At 37.3% G+C, this 17,738-nt stretch overlaps 1 protein-coding gene across 4 annotated transcripts in view; it reads right to left on the bottom strand.

Moving 5' to 3' along the window:
* DPYD (dihydropyrimidine dehydrogenase) overlaps positions 1-17,738 on the bottom strand; it is a 594,441-nt gene that overhangs the window by 82,107 nt on the left and 494,596 nt on the right. For all 4 annotated transcript variants that reach the window (XR_016280498.1, XR_016280499.1, XM_089515658.1 and 1 more), the window contains one exon: positions 6,401-6,543. Coding sequence is in view for 2 of the 4 variants with exons in the window: in XM_089515658.1 (XP_089371784.1) it covers positions 6,401-6,543 (143 nt within the window). In the remaining 2 variants the exon portion in view is untranslated. The remainder of the gene's footprint in view (positions 1-6,400; positions 6,544-17,738) is intronic.

Genomic DNA, 17,738 nt, shown 5'->3' with positions numbered 1-17,738 from the left:
GATTTTTACTTTAATATTTTTGTGCCTTTATGGCATATTCCATAATCCATTTTCTTATTCAACTGGAGTTTTTAAATAATTGTTTACATTTTTAATTTCCTACAATGAGCTGACTTCTAAAAATGTATGTATTTTCCTCAAAAGCCATAGACAGTCAGCCCTTCTTATACACGGGTTTTTTTATACACAGATTCAAGCATCCACGGTTTGAAAATATTCCAAAAAAGTATAAATTTCAAATATCAAACCTTGATTTTTCATTTTTTTTAATAAGGGACATAATTTTGCTATGTCATTATATTTAATGGGACTTGAGCATACACGGATTTTGTTATCCATGAGGATCTTGGAACCAAACCCCAGCGTATAACAAGGGTCCACTGTATATGTGTGTGTGTGTGTGTGTGTTACTTCACACACACACACACACACACACACAGATATACATACATATATGCATGCATACATTTGGCCCTCCATATCCATGGATTCTGCATCCAGAGATTCAACGATCCATGAGTTGAATCTTTTTTTAAAAAAAAAATCCAAAAAGTAAACTTTGATTTTACCATTTTGTATAAGATACACAATTTTAATATGGCATTTTATATAATGGGACTTCAGCATCTTCAGATTTTGATAAAACCCCAGAAGATACCAAGAGTAACTGTATGTATGCATGTATACACACACTAAGGGAGAGGCGGGAAATATAACTAAATTTATTATTATTATTATTATTATTATTATTATTATATGGCATATGTGAAAGAAAAAAAAGAACTTTGAAAAGATGATAATCCTATTTGCCAGTGATAATAAAATAATAAAAATACAATAATAAAAAAGTGTCACTGAAAATGAAAGTAAAGTATGTTGCACTGTAATGCCACAATTTACAAAAATAAATACAATAATTTTGTTTCATAAAAAAAAATCATGTATTTGGATTGACATAAATGCCAATAATTGTATCTCTCTTACACTGCTATCTTTGGACTTCTTACATATTCATTAGCAAAGGGAGTGATGGCTTTGCTATGTTCCAAAGCTTTTAAAACAATCACCACCCACCCCAAACCTCATCACATCCCACTAACTGGGAAAAAAAAGTAAGCATTATCTATGTTCAGAAAGAGTCAGAGGTTAGCTTTTGTCTCACTCTCCACCTCCACAGGAAATTCTTGTTTAATTAAAATGTTCAGATTGGCTATTGAATACATTTAAAATTAATGATATTTATGTTTGTGCAGGTGCTGATCTCCTGGTGACATATGTGAGGAGGAGAAAAGCTAAGACAGTTTTAGAAAGTAAAACCCTAAAGAAGGCCATAGTTAAATTAATGGAGGTGAAATAGGTCCTGTAGAAACTCGGTTTCAGTGAATGTTTCTCTCTTTTTCCACAAGACAAGCCATAATGAATCATTTTAAAAATAGGTTTATTTACTTATTAAGTTTTCTTAGGGTTTCATTAGGGTAATTTTTATTAGGTTATAATAGCTTTATTTTAGCTATTTAAATATTTTGGGCCACATTTTAGGACAAGAAAACCTTCTTAAGGAGGCTTGCAAAACAAAAGCAAGGCAACAATAGTTTTCAGAATTACAGGGAAATAACAATAAGACAGACAACTGATCCAAGGAAATTGCTTGCCACTATTCTGCATCAATGAAAAATACATTAAAGGGACCTGGGTTCTTCTTCTTTGGAATGTTACAATATGAGAATTATTTGACAAGAGGTCTAGCCAAAATGAAGATAAAATGAAGCATTTTTATAGCCCAGTGGAAGCAAATGGTAGGACTAAGCATCTGCTCCACTCTTTGCTGTTAAATATAGTCTGGGAAAGAAAAGCTTAATTTTAGCCAGACTGACAAACCATGTTTGTGTCCATGTTAAAAAAAAACCTCTGTTTGAGCAATGAAGAAAATGGACAGTAATGGAATCAGCTTATTTGAAATGTAATGCTGAAGAAGAGTTCTACAGATACCGTAGGCTGCTAAAAAGACTGCTTTAACTGCCATGGCTTATCCTATGGAATCGTGGAATTTGTAGTTTGTTGCAGCAACAGAGTGCTCTGGCAGAGAAGACTAAATATCTCACAAAACTATGAATCCAAGAATTCTATAACATGGAGCCATAGCAGTTAAAGGGTTGTCAAATTGCATTAATTCTGCTGTGCAGATTAGATGCTGGAGGTAGTCATTCATAGGGTCACCCTAAGTCGAAGGTGGCTTGACGGCAGTTAACAAGTCCAGTGTCATCTTCTGTATGGTACATCTTTATTTAAGAATCTTGGTTCAGCGGGAAATTTTCTTGACAAGTTATTTTTGACAATTTTAGGAAAAAGGTTGTCTCTATTTGATAGGATTGAGGCTCAATATTTCCTAGATCTATAAAGTTAGTTTGGGTTACTCCAAAGTACAGCATTTCTATGCATTGTATAGTTTCCTTTGGCTCTCTTTTCTGTCATATAAAAAATATAGATTATTAAACACAAGTTCCAACAAAAGGAGTAACAATGGACTGATCTGGCTCTCTAATCATTCTGTCTAACTATGTCTTAATAAAGTAATCAAGACATCAATTTCTGAAGTCAAATCAAAGTCCTTAAGCAAGTTGGAAAGAACACTGCAATATATTTTAGCTAATATAACAATTTAATGAAAATCTTCAGAGGCTTGGTGACAAATTGTGGGAAGTTATATATTCCTTTGGTTGAGGTTCATTTCTAATTAGCAGTCATAAATGAAATCAGTGGAACATTCCCTTGTTGATCATACTTTTTCTTTTCCTTTTTTGGTGGAAATAAATACTCCTCCAGATTAAGTAATCCAAAGTAAGAAATGAAAGGCTTTGCTTACAGTCAGATCAGTACCAAGGTTGTAGGCAGACATGTGAAGATTATTTTGAACATTTCTTATTCTTAACTAGAGAGTCTGTTGAGGATAGTTTTGCCTCCAGTAAGAGCGCAAAGAGCTTATTGCTCACTCTTTTAAACCGGCTCCAGTCTCCCGCCGGCCGCCGTCAGGCTATGTCCAAGCCGAGTCCCAGCCATGCTCCGCCAGCACTTTTTAGAAGTCAGAAGCTTTCCAGCTTCTAAAAATTACTGGCAAAGCATGGCTGGGACCCGGCTTGGACCCAGGCTGATGGCAGCCAGTGTTTCGGTAGCGATTTAGTAAGCGATAATCCCCACCTCCATCCCGTGTCCCGGCTCCAGCCTGGGAGGCTGATGCCTATTTAAAAAGGTGAGTGATAAGCTCCCAAGACAAGCCATTATTCCTTCACTGAGGTTTCCATAAGTCTGAAAGTCTCCATGCAAAATGGTGTTTCCCTCTTTGTAAAGTAAAGCAGATATGGCTGCATCTACACTGCAGAATTAATACAGTTTAATACACTGCTTCATCTTCCATGGTTCAATGGTATGGAATTCTAAGATTTATAGTTTTGTGAGATATTTAGCCTTCTCTGCCAGTTCTAGTGCTACAACAAACTACAAATCTCAGGATTCCATAGCAATGAGCCATGGCAGTTAAAGTGGTGTCAAGCTGTATTAATTCTGTAGTGTGGCAACATCTATACATGCAAAGGACAGAATAAAAGTTTATGTAATGGGAGTGGGGAAAGGAGAGCCAGTGTGGGGTACAAGTCTGAATGCCTAGGACTCTGGAAGGTCAGGTTTCAAAACCTTCCTCAACCATGAGCACCCCACTAAGTGAACATGGGCAGGTCATATTTTCTAAGGCTACATCTGCACTGCAGAAATAATCCAGTTTGACACTACTTTAGCTGTCATGGCTCAATGCTATGGCATTCTGGGATTGGTAGTTTTGTGATACATTGAGTCTCCTCTGTCAGAGAGCTCTGGTGCCACAGCAAACTACAAATCACAGGGTTCCATAGCATTGAACCATGGCAATTAAAGTGATGTCAAACTGGATTATTTCTGCAGTGAGGATGTAGCCTAAGCCACAGAGGAAGGCAATGAAAAACTCCGGTTGAGAAAATCCCCATGACAGGTTCCCTGTAAATCAGAAATGTAAGCCTTGAAATCATGCAACAACAACATAAGAGGGGCAGGCTGATGTAAACAACTCATTCCACATTGTTGATTTGTACAAACCCATATGACAAGGCAGCAGTTATAATACTTTGGTGCAAATTGCACAACAGTTGTTCTCAAAAATTTAAGATCACTCATCAATACCATTAGAAAATATCTCACAATCTTACAAGTGAGAGAAAACCCATGTAGTTTCTTGTCCTTGTGCACAAGAATGAAAGAAGGGGAAAAAATTACACCCTGAGTCCCAAACAACATTAGCACTTTTTCTATGACAGGTGAGGTTTGTATAATACAATGTAAATTTCTCAGTGGCTGTAAAATGATAGCAATATGTGCCACATGGAAGTATCTGAGAGACGAGAAGGGCATCATACATGTAAATGAGACACCAGAGCCTAAATCCTGCAGCAGGTCTTTTGCTCTTTTATTCTTTAATTTGTTTGAATTATTTAATACATTTTTATCTCTTAAAATTATTTATTGATTTTAATTTGAAATTCTTTAAATTTGTTACATTTTCTTTTGGTGTTCCATCATGAGATCTCATGTTAAAAGGGTGGGATAAATATATTTTAATAAATTACTGAATAATAGTCTTAACTTGTATAGAACCATTAAATCAGGGGTAGGCAACCTGCGGCCCGCGGGCCGGATGCGGCCCAGCGAGGCCTTGGGACCGGCTCCAGCCCGGTCCTGCCACCGATTGCCACCGGGGCCTTTGGCCTCTCACGCGCAGGGGCAAGGGGGGCAATTGTCTATAGACACCTCAGAAACATGCATTTATATTAACATTTTTTAAAAAATCAGCAATTTTTTTTGCGTGTCCTCCACTTTTTTTAAAAAAAGTGTCCACCATTTGAAAATGTTGTCCTACATTTGTCCCGGTTTATTTATTTATTTAATTTTTTTAAAAAAATATTTATTTATTTATTTTTTTGCTTCGGCCCCCCAGTTGTCTGAGGGACAGCAACCCGGCCCCCGGCTCAAAAAGGTTTCCTACCCCTGCATTAAATCAATCTGTTGACTCATGTTTTAACCATTGAGCCATAGGGGTTACCCTAGTTGGGACTAATCAACCAAATTCCAGTGTTAGTTTCAACTCTCTTTCTCATCCCTTAGCTATTCAGGATGGAAAGAATGTTTGAAATATTTGAAAACTGGTTCAAAAGCATCTTTTTCAGGTATTGAGATGAGAAAAGAATCTTGGACTGATGAGAATCTCTGCAGTTTGGGTCATATTCTGCACAAAATTTGCACTTATTTGTTTTTGATTTTGCACAGAAAATAGTTGGTTTTGGATAGGAAACAACATTTTCTGCATGAGAGATAATATTTATACACACCAATATTTTTTTATTGCAATTATATTTCCTGCATAGAAAATACTGGTTTTCGTGCAAAATAAAACCAGCAAATTTTGTACAGGATAAGTCTCACTTTGCATATAGGCTTTGTAAACTTCCTGATTTTGGAAGGCTTTCTTGCCACAGGAAGAAAATTGCTAAAATTTCTCATTATTTCCTTAAACAAGAAAACCAGAACAGGGCAAATTTCATCTCTACTAGCCAACTATTATTAGCTTAACCCAGAAACTGAATTAGAGAGGAATAGCAGGACTTTAGGATACCCACACATTTATATCTATATCTTGTCAGCAAACTCTCTTGTGCAAATACCATTTCAATAAACAGGAGTTAGAACATGTATAACAAAACACCATCACTTTGCTTTATTATTGTAGACTCCCTGATTTGTTCTAGTTTCATATCTCATCCATAGCTTTTTAACAATGCTAAAATCACAGAATCCCTAGAATCCAGTCTCAGTGAAGTAATAAATCAATTACTGCAGCATCCTGATAGGTGGCTTGACTAAGATTTTAAAAATTCTAATGAAGGAATGCCCACCACTTTCTGAGGCAGGCTGTTCCATTAGTATGTTCTTGCTGATTTCTGTTTGAAATTCTTTTTTTTTCCTCCTCTCTTAGGATTTAAAACAGCCAGTTTATGTGAGTGATAGCGAGTGAGTGATAGCGAGCAAAACTGCAAGGTCTAATGGAAGGGGAATAGATATTGGGGAGCAGTTTATAGAAGATGCCTGGTACCAATTTTCAAGCAAATCCCATTCTTGAAAAAGCAGCAGGAGAAGTCCGGGTTGCAGATGGGTTGTAGATTTTCTTTCCCCATTCACATACAGTTCACACATTTATTTCCATAAACAGAGAAGGGAATAAGGGATGCATGTGTACCTACTTAGGACACATCACTCACCACATTTTTAAGTTAAATCATTCTTGTGTTTTCTGTTACAACTTAAAAAAGTAAAACAAAAATACCTGTAAAACAGAAGCACCACTATGAAGAAACTGCAGACCACTTTCAGCTGAGTCAATGCCTCCTGTAGCGAGGACAGGGAAGCCTGGAAGAGCACCAGAAATTGCAGAAACTGCTCGAAGGGCTATGGGTCTGATGGCATTTCCTGCATAAAAAAAGAAAGAAAATGCATTATTGGAATGGGAGACAAAGAAATTCATATATTGGAAAGTCAAAGGCATTCATGGCTGGCATCCATAGTTTTTTGTGGGTTTTTCAGGCTATGAGGCAGTGTTCTAGAAGAGTTTTTTCCTGACATTTCACCAGCAACTGTGGTTGGCATCTTCAGAGAATGCTGGCATGGAAGAAAGTGGGTTGAGGGGAACCAATATACTGTTGGTCGAGGGGAAGTGATTTGCATGTTAATCTCTGTGCTGGTCTTTTGTTGAATGGCAAGGCCTCAGGGTGTCTATTTAATTAATGATCCATTGTCTGCTGGAAAACCCATCTCACCTCGGGTGGTTTTCATTTGAATGGGATGGATCTTGATTTTGGTGTTTTTCAGGAATGGTAGCCAAACTTTCTATACCTTAAGAGTGTCTCTTTCCTGTTGAAGTTGTCCAGGTGCTTATGGATTTCAATGACTTCCCTGTGCATTCTGACCTGATAGTTGTTGGCATGGCCACACAAATGCAAACACATATAGGGCAAAACCCCCACTACATCAGGGACTCAACTCACTTCATAGAAAAAAAAATCAACAACCTCAAATTCAAACCCGGAGATTAATCAGCTTTGACGTGGTCTTCTTGTTCACTAAAGTCCCCTTAACAGACACCGTGGCACTCATCCAACCAATTTTTCCAGACAACATCACAACCCTGTTTGAACATTGCCTCACCACATGCTACTTCCAGTGAGACAATGGATTCTATGGGCAGAGCGATGGGGTATCCATTGGAAGCCCTCTGAGCCCTGTGATAGCAAACTTTTAAATGGAACACTTCAAAAAGCAAGCCCTGGAAACAGCACCAAAAAAGCCCACAACATGGTTCCGATATGTGGACGACACTTTCGCCATCTAGAGCCACAGAAAAGAAGATACCATGTTTTTGAACCATCTGAACAACATCCACCCAAACATCCAGTTCACAATGGAAAAAGAAAAGGAAGGAACATTGCCATTCTTAGATGTCCTGGTCATCTGCAAACCAAACCAAACCAATGGTTGGGCCACACATTATACAGAAAACCTACACACATACCTACACAAGAACTCTAACAACCACCCAGGACAAAAAAGAAGCACAATAAAAACACTGGTAGACCAGGCAAAAAGGATTGGTGAACCCCATTTCCTGAAGCACCTAGACTGGATGGTTACTCCAGCTTAGACATCAGAAGGGTTGCCAGACCCAGAAAAAACCCATAGAAGTGAAGACAAACAACCACCCAAAAAGAAGGTATTTTAACCACACATTAGAGAAGTCACAGACAGAATAGGTAAAGTGGCGAGGAAACATAACCTGCAAATGGTCTATAAACTGACCAAAAAAAATTCAGCAAATGCTACACTCAGCGAAGGACAGGAGAGACCCTGTGAGAAGGTTGCAATATGTTGAAGGCATACAACAACATTATCTGTTAATAACACCATTCTTGGAGGGAAACGAATTAATTATAAGTAACCAGATATTTGCAACTAAATACTACTAAGCTTGCAGTAAGATATCAAGGGATCTGCCATGATAAAGAAAAAAAAAAAGTTTGAATTTTATCACATGAGCCAGTAAATAGAAATTAAAACAAGGTATTAGCATATTCTAATCAGTTTCTGCTTTGCATTTCCTTTGTTTCTATAGTGCACCTTTTCATTGACAGGGAAAACCCATCAATAGGTTCCTAATATTGTTTTTATTCCATCAGTCACTTAGTGCACTAGATCCCTTCCGTGGCAATAACAATTGACAAATGTCATGAGGAATGGGGGTGATTTGCCTCCTCTCCACCTCCCCTTCACTATTCCCAAGCTGGCTAAGATTGTTTTTACTGCATACCTTTTGGTTTTTTTCCTCATTGTGATTATGTAATTACAGCAATAATAAAAATTAAAAAACAAAAATTACAGAATAAAAACAACTTCAGCAATGTATTGAAATGCATGGGAGGTGGGGTTACAGACATGGTAGAGAAGCAACCATGGACTGCCAAAGCAGCACACTCCCACGACTGCAAACAGGGGTGATATTGAATTTTTCAAACTGATATGTTTCCATTCCCTATACTAATATGATTGTTGTGAGGGAGGAGAGAAGCCTGGTGTGATAAAGTCCTTTGTCAGACTAAGTTCCTGAGGAACTTGAGGGTGGGATGAAGCATAGGCAGCCTATAGTTGACAGGATTGTCCTACAAGTTCTTATCTTGTCCAGGATGGATGGTTTTGTTCATCATTATAGATATATCATTCACTTTCATTTTATTTATGCTTGCACATATCCTTGATTTCATCTTTGAATCTCCAGACATCAGCAGACACAACACTACACTACAGGACATGCTACAGTCACTTGAAGGGGAGGCTACTTGAGAAGGATCTGCCACATCCCATTCTTACTGTCATTTACAAAAGCTACACTGTGCCACTGCATTTTTTTTAAAAACACACACACCAATAATTTGTTTGCTGATGTGGTTTTTCAATTGAACATTGAAAAAAGTCTGATGTGTTGTCATTTTTTGAAAGATGTTTCTTCTGTGCTTGTTGCCTCCAGCAAAATGTCACCTCCCTCTTAACAGCCCACATTTTTTACCGTCAACATTGGTCTTTACAAACAGCATGTCTGATAAGCCTCTCCCATCAATGCTAGTTGCTACTGAATCAGCATCCAAATTTTCAGACAAGCTGTCTCTATTGACATCTGCTCCTGATTCAGCATATGAATGATCCTCTAGGGTTATGTCACCTTCAGCTGCTTCAGCGCAGATTCCTTCTCATTATTCACCTGTTCCTGTTCCAGCATTTCTTCCATTTTCAACACTGAACTTGCAGCCCATCCACATCTGCTCCAGAACCAATAAGAACACTGCCTGGTAGTATGCCATGACAGAACAAGTCTTCATTGGTGACAAAGAATATTGAAACTATTTGCTTTGCACATGTATGACTAAGTAGCAGACAGAATAATTCTTGAATCCTAAGTGTAGTGTTTGTGTGTGTGAAGCTTAATTAGGTACTGAATTCTAACCAACAGGATAGAAATCATTCTGAATATATAGTTCTTTAGCAACACTGACCAACATTTGACCAAAGATGGGGATTTGTTTTTGCAAAAGAACCATAAAGAGCAGAAAGCAAAGATCACAGCAAAACAGAAGATCACAAAGGGGAATGAGAGAGGGCAAAGAATTCCCACTGGGCATTAATGGATGGCTTGATATTTGCAGTTAGCTTAACAAAATCAATCTTAATGAGACTGGTAAGAGTCCTCCTAAAGTCATAGTGCTTTTTCATCCTTGCTCTTTCAGATTATAAAGCATTGTCCCCTCCTTCCCAAGTTATATTCCAGTGGCGGGCAAATGTGTCTGGACCATGCCAGATAGTAATGATGTCCATAGTAAGATTATCGTTACCCAGCATGAGGAACCACCAAGGATCTTTGAGTCCATAGTTTCCAGTACATAAATGACAAAGAACACGCATAAATAAACTGATGCCAGTGACCAGAAGAATCTATGATGTTACTGGAGCAACTATGATATTGCTTACTAGGTGAAGGCTGTGATATGCATTAGAAAATGATACAATTTTCATTTCTTGTGCATACTATTATGGCATGACTGAATGATTATTTTTGCTAAAGAATGATAAATAGTCCTCAGAGAGAGAGAGAGAGAGAGAGAGAGCCTTCTCTTTCATCATTTCTCTTGCCAACATTTTGGAGCTTAGAAGTCGCTTTGGTTTTCTACCCTATGAAGAAAAGCCAAACATATACTAGAGGGGAGGGACACCCCTTTCTGCAATATCTATTGTATAGAGTTCCTGGCATAACAATGAAATTGGATCATAATTCTCAGCAGCATACTGCATGCAGCAAAGCAAAATTTAGCTCTAATTTATTTATGTTACAGTAATTACAGCATGGATCTTCCTTGCAAAATTAAATTTAAGATTCATTCAACACTATATTAAACATGAACTAAGAATAAACTAAGAAGCTAACAGAATATTAAACATACAATTTATTTTTAGTGAACTGAGGGTAATTTTGGATACTCTGCTGTTATTAAAAGAAAAACAAGTGACAATACTATCAGTATGTCTTGTATCTACATGTATCACTGTTCTCTCTCTCTCTTTGTGTGACTGTGTGTGTGTTTGTAAGAAAGACCATGCATGCGCATGCATGCTGAGTAAGTCTCCATGCCTTCACTGTATCATTGTTTTAACATATGAACATGTTCCTTTTTGTCTTCCAGACACAATGCAAAATGCTAATTACATTTAAATCTATCTCTAAACTGCTTTGTCCATACATACTTTGGGATTCACTGGTAGTTTTGTAGAGTTCCACCTTGGTGTGGGACAACTTAATAAAAGCCTCCCAGATTCTAACACTTAACTTTCTCTCAAGTCCCATTGCTTAACCTTTGGAGTTAGATGCAAGGGTTTTGTTTTAGCCCAAGTATCTTGAATTACTAGCTCCTACTTTGCAACCCATCTGTGCAATATCTGTGATCTTTGATATCATTCAAGGGTCATACTTTATTCTTGTCTTTAGACCAAGACAAATAAGGAATAAAATTCAAACTGTGTCCAACTAGTCTGTACAACATAAATGGACTGAATTTAATTAGTAGGATTAGTAAGATAACCAACACTATGATAGAACATATTTGAAACAACCTGACTTCACTCAGTATCTCTAACACTGTTTAAAGAGCCACAGCATAAAATGTGGCTACATTTTCAGTAACTGCTTGGTTGGTGCCTGTCTATAGTATAGAGATACAGAACTCCTGGGACCTTCATGGGTATAAACAAAGTTAAAGGGAAGCAAATTTTCAAATCCGTACCAGTACCTGGGATCTGGGGACAGCGCACTATAATTCAAGATAAACAAGATGCACGTTTCCACCACCTCATCCTGAGACAAGGCTGATGAATAAACTTCCAAATAAGTGTGCTTACGTTCACATTATTTTTTCCACCCCAGCAGGCTAGCCATCAAATAAACAGCTGTCTTCATTCTACTAAAGTTAATAAAATGGCTTAATATAATAATAGAAGATTTTGGTTAAATAAACTAAATGTCAGCACTCAAAATGGCAGAATGGGAATTAATCTAGAAACATTTGCTATTCGCTCATTGTAAATATGTTACCGTAAATACTAATTAAACTAGACATTTTAAGGATTAGGGCAAACAAGCAAATGAAGCAAATGGAGAAGTCTAACCTTCCTTAACAGAGACAATCTTCATAAACTTGAAGTCAACAACATGACATTTGGGAAGTGTTCACACAGCCTGATGTAAATATTACAAACAAGATATCTGCATCCACCTCCTCATTTGGGATAATAATTCAATATTGCTTTTGCTCTCTTCCACCTGTAGGTGGCCTTCAAAAGCTGCACTTATCACATAACTCATTAGCAGGGTTTTCAATACTGTCATATCCAGATAATTAGCAATTTATTTAAATAACCAATTTCTTTGGAAATAATTGCCATGGAATGCCCTGAACCTTCTTTTTATAAACTATAATAAAAGTGTTAAGATAATCCCTGACATTTGCAAATGCCATTAGTTCACCTTTCCTTTTGATAGTGCTATGGCTTTATGTTTAAACAATTACCCGATAACGCAGTAGCTTAATGAAACAGTGCAGCAAGCACATCTTTCAAAATGGCCAATGAATTCATTTATATGCAGAGGAAAACCAGTGTAGAGACATGTTTGTGTGTGTTTGAATGTGTATGCAAGGAGGTGCAACTGCTGCCATGTTTCAGAATAAAATCTAGTATTGTAGCACTGAATTTCCTTTTTTAAGAGGAAAAAACAATTTCAAATAAGTGCAGTCAGTCCAAAAGCTGATAGACTCTGATGCACTGGGGAGCCATCTTGAGAATTAGATTTCATCCCAATCTCTGTCTATAGCACAACCACATTCTGGCTTTATACCAGTTTTGCTGTCATGGATGTTCTCCCCAAAAGAATTCTGAAAACTGTAATTTGATAAGGCGCTGACAATGATCTGTTAGAGATCAATACCTTGTAAAGTTTCACCTTCTCAGTTTCCAGAGAAGAAGAAATGATGGTTAAACTACTTTATGTGATATCCATCATTTGGGATATGCTCTTAAGAGTCAATAGGATCAACATCAGGTTCTTCACTGTTTCAGAAGTATCAGTATTTCCTTTATTCACATCAGCATTTGGAAATAACTGTTCCTTTGCTTTCCTTAGCCTACAGATAAACAAGAGTATTATTTTGTGTTGTTTCTTTTCTACAGTAAGACTATTTTATAGGTTGACAGACACAGCTGAGGATATTATGGATTTATGAAAGGGAAAGTATATCTGCATTGAGAATTCGCCATTTGTATTTCTGTGAGGCAAAATGTGTGAAACACCTACAATTAATTAGAAAAACGAGTCATGGTGAAATACACATGATCAAGTGAATATTATCAATGACAGAATGTTTTCCCAACTCTAAACGAATTCTATAGTGAAGAAACCACCAACTATGAACAATGCATACCATTTTTGATTGTATTACACCTTCTTTCCCATAATCTGAAGGTGTTTTCATTACAGTTTATTATCTGTGGATGGAGAGGCATCTATAGGTACTTTTATAGATACAGATATATCCTGAGAAGATTATTGCATGGCTTTAACTGACTTTAGATTGTCCCCCAAAATGGCATCCAGTTTGTGCTTTCTGCTTATAGCAAACTGCATCATGGAGTTTCTGGGGGTGAGAGGTTAAAATGGCAAATTGCCCCTTTCAAACAAGAATTCTTACCTTCTCCATTGAAATGTTCTTTCAGTCCCCAAGTTTCTTGCTTTTTAGAGAGTGAGCTATTGAAAATTGTTCATACCTAGAACAATTATATCTTGTGTGCTTGTGTTCCCTTAGTAACTCTGTTTGCCCCCTTTCTTTGAAGATCTAAATAACTGCAATACTAGAAATTGTGAGCTGAAATAAAATTTCAGCTAGGGGCAGTATTTTTATCTGGATCATGATACCTATTTTTTTCACTGCATTAGCTACATCCATGAAATGCATTCTTCCTCACATGGACCTGGTTGGAGAGACTGCTCCTTCCTTGGCCCCTGATTCTACCAGTTAACTGCACTCTAGGGCAGGCAGGGGTTCCCAAATTTTTTGACTCATGGAGCCCTAAGAGCCCCACAGAGCACAGGTTGGGAACCACTGCACTAGGATATACATGAAAGAAGAAGAAAAAGACAAATCTGTAGGCTCAGACTACTGAGGTAATCCCTGGTTTATGTGTAATGTCTATTGTTGTATTTAAACTTATTTACTATTTACTAGCTACATTTATTCAAATGTTAGGTCCATGGATGGATGCCAACTACCTTGAAAGGTGGCTGAGCATAAAACATGATTTTGGTCTCACAAGTAGAAAGTCTTGTCTAAATGAAGCAGAGCCTTGGAGAAATCCATCTTCTATTGAACGAGGCCAAAGTTTTATTTCATTTTTTCCTCAGCTATAATTGGAGGCAAACGCTTTTTGTCAGTAGCTTTGTGCCTTTTCATTCACAATTTGTCTGCATATGAGAGATCTCAATTCTCTCTTTGAAAGAGTTTATTCATTTTCAGAGCTTAGCCACTGCTTACTTACACTATTCTCTCCTGGGCTATTTAGACAGACACTTTTATTACCCTTTATGGACTGTTGGGATAAAGATTTCCCTTGTACTCTTTGTTACTTGTTTTAATCTAGATTTTAGCAAAAAGCTGTTATTTAGAACCTTTGGTAGAAAGAAATTCAGCTATATTAGCACATTGTATACTCAATGTTCTTGCCCAGGACACATAGATAGAAGTATTCCTTTGCATTCACAAAAAATGTAACAAGTGTTTTCTGTACAGAAGTTGTCTAGACTAGTTGACATGTGGAAGTCTGACTATCATGGTATTTAATATTCCTTACAGGGAAGCTGGGAGCGTAACATGAAAAAAGTGCATATCAATTAAGGCTGCCAACTGATGAGAAGGGATTTTAATTGATTGTTTTTTCAGCTGATTCATTGATTAAACTGAGCTAAATATGCTTACAATCAGTACCCCAATATAGGTGCCTTGTAGATATATCAAAGGAAGTATGAGATTGCTATTTAATAAAACAGTGGCTTCCAATTTTTTTGGGACTGGTCAGCACATCTAGAAATTTGAGAGCGTTACATGTATACACTCACAACATAGGGGAGAAAGGGCTTCCCATGAATAATTGCTTCCATGGTTGACATAACTAGTCACACTTAACAACCAGTTTGCAAATTATCTGAGTCTAAAAGAAAATAACTTTTCCAGGAACCTAAACAGAAACAGAGAAAACATCAGAGTTCCAGAACTCTTGAACACAACATCTTCTACTCCGATACCCATTTCACAGAAGGAAAATGGACGAGTTTCAAAGAAAAGTAACTTTGCCAAGAAACTGAATATAGCTTAAGATCCCAAATCTGAAATGTTTGAGACAAGGACTGTTTGGGATTTCAGATTTCTTCAGGTTTTGGAATATATATAATGAGATTGGAGATGGGATCCAACTCTAAATATGAAAGTCATTTATGTTTGTATTCACCTTAGACACAGCCCGAAGGTCGCATCATTTCCGCTATTCACAGATTCATCATTCCTGATGGTGAATCACCATTCATAAAATCACTAGCTGTCATAGGATCATGTAGTCTAAGCCAGTGTAGGAATCCATAGCATCCCAGAGAGGTAGCAATACAATTTGCTACTACTCCTCCATCACGATATTCAAAAACTGGCTCTTCACCTAAACATTTTTTTGGGTAGTATGCATATATAACATTAAAACACAACAATAAAAACCTTCATATATTTAATGAACAATGCATAGAGAGGCACAGGACTGGACCAAGATATTTTGATGTCTGAAGAAATGGACATGGTGCTCTTCATTCTATACACAGAAGCCTAGACTGGCAGTCATATCTTACTTCACCAATGGTGACACAACAACTATCTCAGACTAGACGTGGGAACAGGAGACTAGCTTATGGGGCAGTGGATAGACTGCATGACCCACACAATTCTGTCCACTGATGCCTTGAATTTCTCTGCAAACTCTCACTGCCTCTGCTTCCTGAATTAGGTGTCTCACTCCACAGAATGACAGGGTATGTTATACAAAGGCAGCATAAAAATGATTCCAGAACAAACAGAAAGGATGTCAGAACTCTAAATTTCAAATAGCAGGGAATGGGAAAAACAAACCTCTCTGGGTCATTCATCTGACTTGCCGTAAGGGGCTCTTTATATCCTACATGTATTAATTTTCCAGGTCAATTCCTCACACAGTATAAACTCCTTATGTAGTATAGGGAACAAACTATTTTCTCTGCCTGTATAAAATGTCTCAAGCTGAATAAAGACATTTTCCACCAATGTCACCTTTGGCAGATGAAATACCATTGTCATTTTGTAGCTTAGTAGTGATACAATGCAATGAAAGTTGTTCAGGGAGGGGAAGTGAGAAGATATCATGTTTTCATCCTTTTAACTTTCTTCTGCATTGATTAGTTCCAGAAAGATGAGGTATCATCATTTCTGTGGAGGAATTCTGGTGTATAAGATTGGTCTTTAGGAGCTGGCAACATATAATAAATGTGTTTTATTCCTAAACATCAATCAGTTTCAAGAATGGTGCTTGCTTGCAGAATGGTAATAACAAGAATATTCAGCTAATAACTACCAGAAGCATTAAAACACTGGATGACAGATGTGAAGTGTTCTTGTGTAACAAGAACACTTTCTTGTAATTATGGCGTTATAATGATTTCTAAATATTTCTTTGCTAATGTGTCTGTAGTTTCTGACCAAGATCTTACTTCTTCTTCTTCTTCTTCTTCTTATTATTATTATTATTATTATTATTATGAAAAAGAATTCACAGAAGTCAATGAAGCATGCATGGATAATGTGGCTGTTTTTAATTTTATCGTATTTTAATTTGCAGATATATTTTTTTAAAAAATAAAAATGTTGTTGCTTTAAAAATGTACAGCTGCCCCTCCCTTTTTGTGGGGGATCAGTTCTAGACCCCCCCCCTGAAAACAGAAACTCACCAATATTCAAGCCCCATTGATTTGAATGGCAGCATGCACCCGTGTGGGTGTGCCATGGGGTGCACCCCATTTTGTTTCCCTCTGTTTGCCACCCATGAACGGGAGAGGGACATGGATTTCAAATCCACAAAAACGGAGGGGCAACTGTATATGAAAGAACCAAAAATCAATGCACTATAGAAACAATTAATGCCATTGCTGCACTCCAGGTTGCATTTGATTTCTCAATGGTTGGATACCATATAAGAGCTGATTATCTACTATGTCAAAGTAAAAGACAGAAAGAAGGGCACACACAATCCAGAGTATTTTTGGCACCCAAGCAAATGAGAAATATCCATTAAAATTAATATTGTTACTTGGCTAGTGATCTGTGAGTCAAGAAGGATGCTATGTTTTATTGCACCGTCATAGAATGTGGGGTGCTGTTTTTTACATACAGATTTTTATGGGTGCGGATTACAGCCATCTTTTTATTATTCATTTTAATTACCCTGATAGGCATCCTCCTTTATGCTGGCTTCAGGTTTTGCAGAGTTGCATTTAGGTTCAGAGTTTGCATTGATGAAAGTTAAACAGGATTAGTGGATTTATTTAGCTGATTTATTCAGCAGCAAAACAAAGAGATGCAAGAGAATTCCATTGTGCTGCTCGATCTGATCATTTTAATTGTTATCTAACAAAGGCATCGCAGAGGGTGAGAAGGGTCCTTAGTTTCTGTACACAGTAAATCCCTTGGCCTGCATGAAAGGAAGGTTGGTAATCATACAAAAGTGTGCCTAACTGTGCTCAGTGGATTTCTTCTTTGGAGTAATGTTCACTGATCAAAACAGAGTTGAATTAACAGTGTGCCATGCACCCACAAAGAACGTGCCTGTTTGATCTGAAAACATTTAGCATCAGACCCAACCAATCTTTACAAGTAACAAGCATCTTTCATCAGGAGGTATCAAAGCAATTTTTTTTAAAAAATGGGAGTGCAGATTCACATTTCACTGGGAAAATA

Source organism: Sceloporus occidentalis, unplaced genomic scaffold (assembly GCF_023333645.1).
Source record: "Sceloporus occidentalis isolate IW3139 unplaced genomic scaffold, rSceOcc1.0.p SCAF_3, whole genome shotgun sequence".
NCBI classification, from domain to species: Eukaryota; Metazoa; Chordata; class Lepidosauria; order Squamata; family Phrynosomatidae; genus Sceloporus; species Sceloporus occidentalis.
Note: the sequence above shows the minus strand (reverse complement) of the source record. Positions and strands in the feature narration are given on the sequence as shown.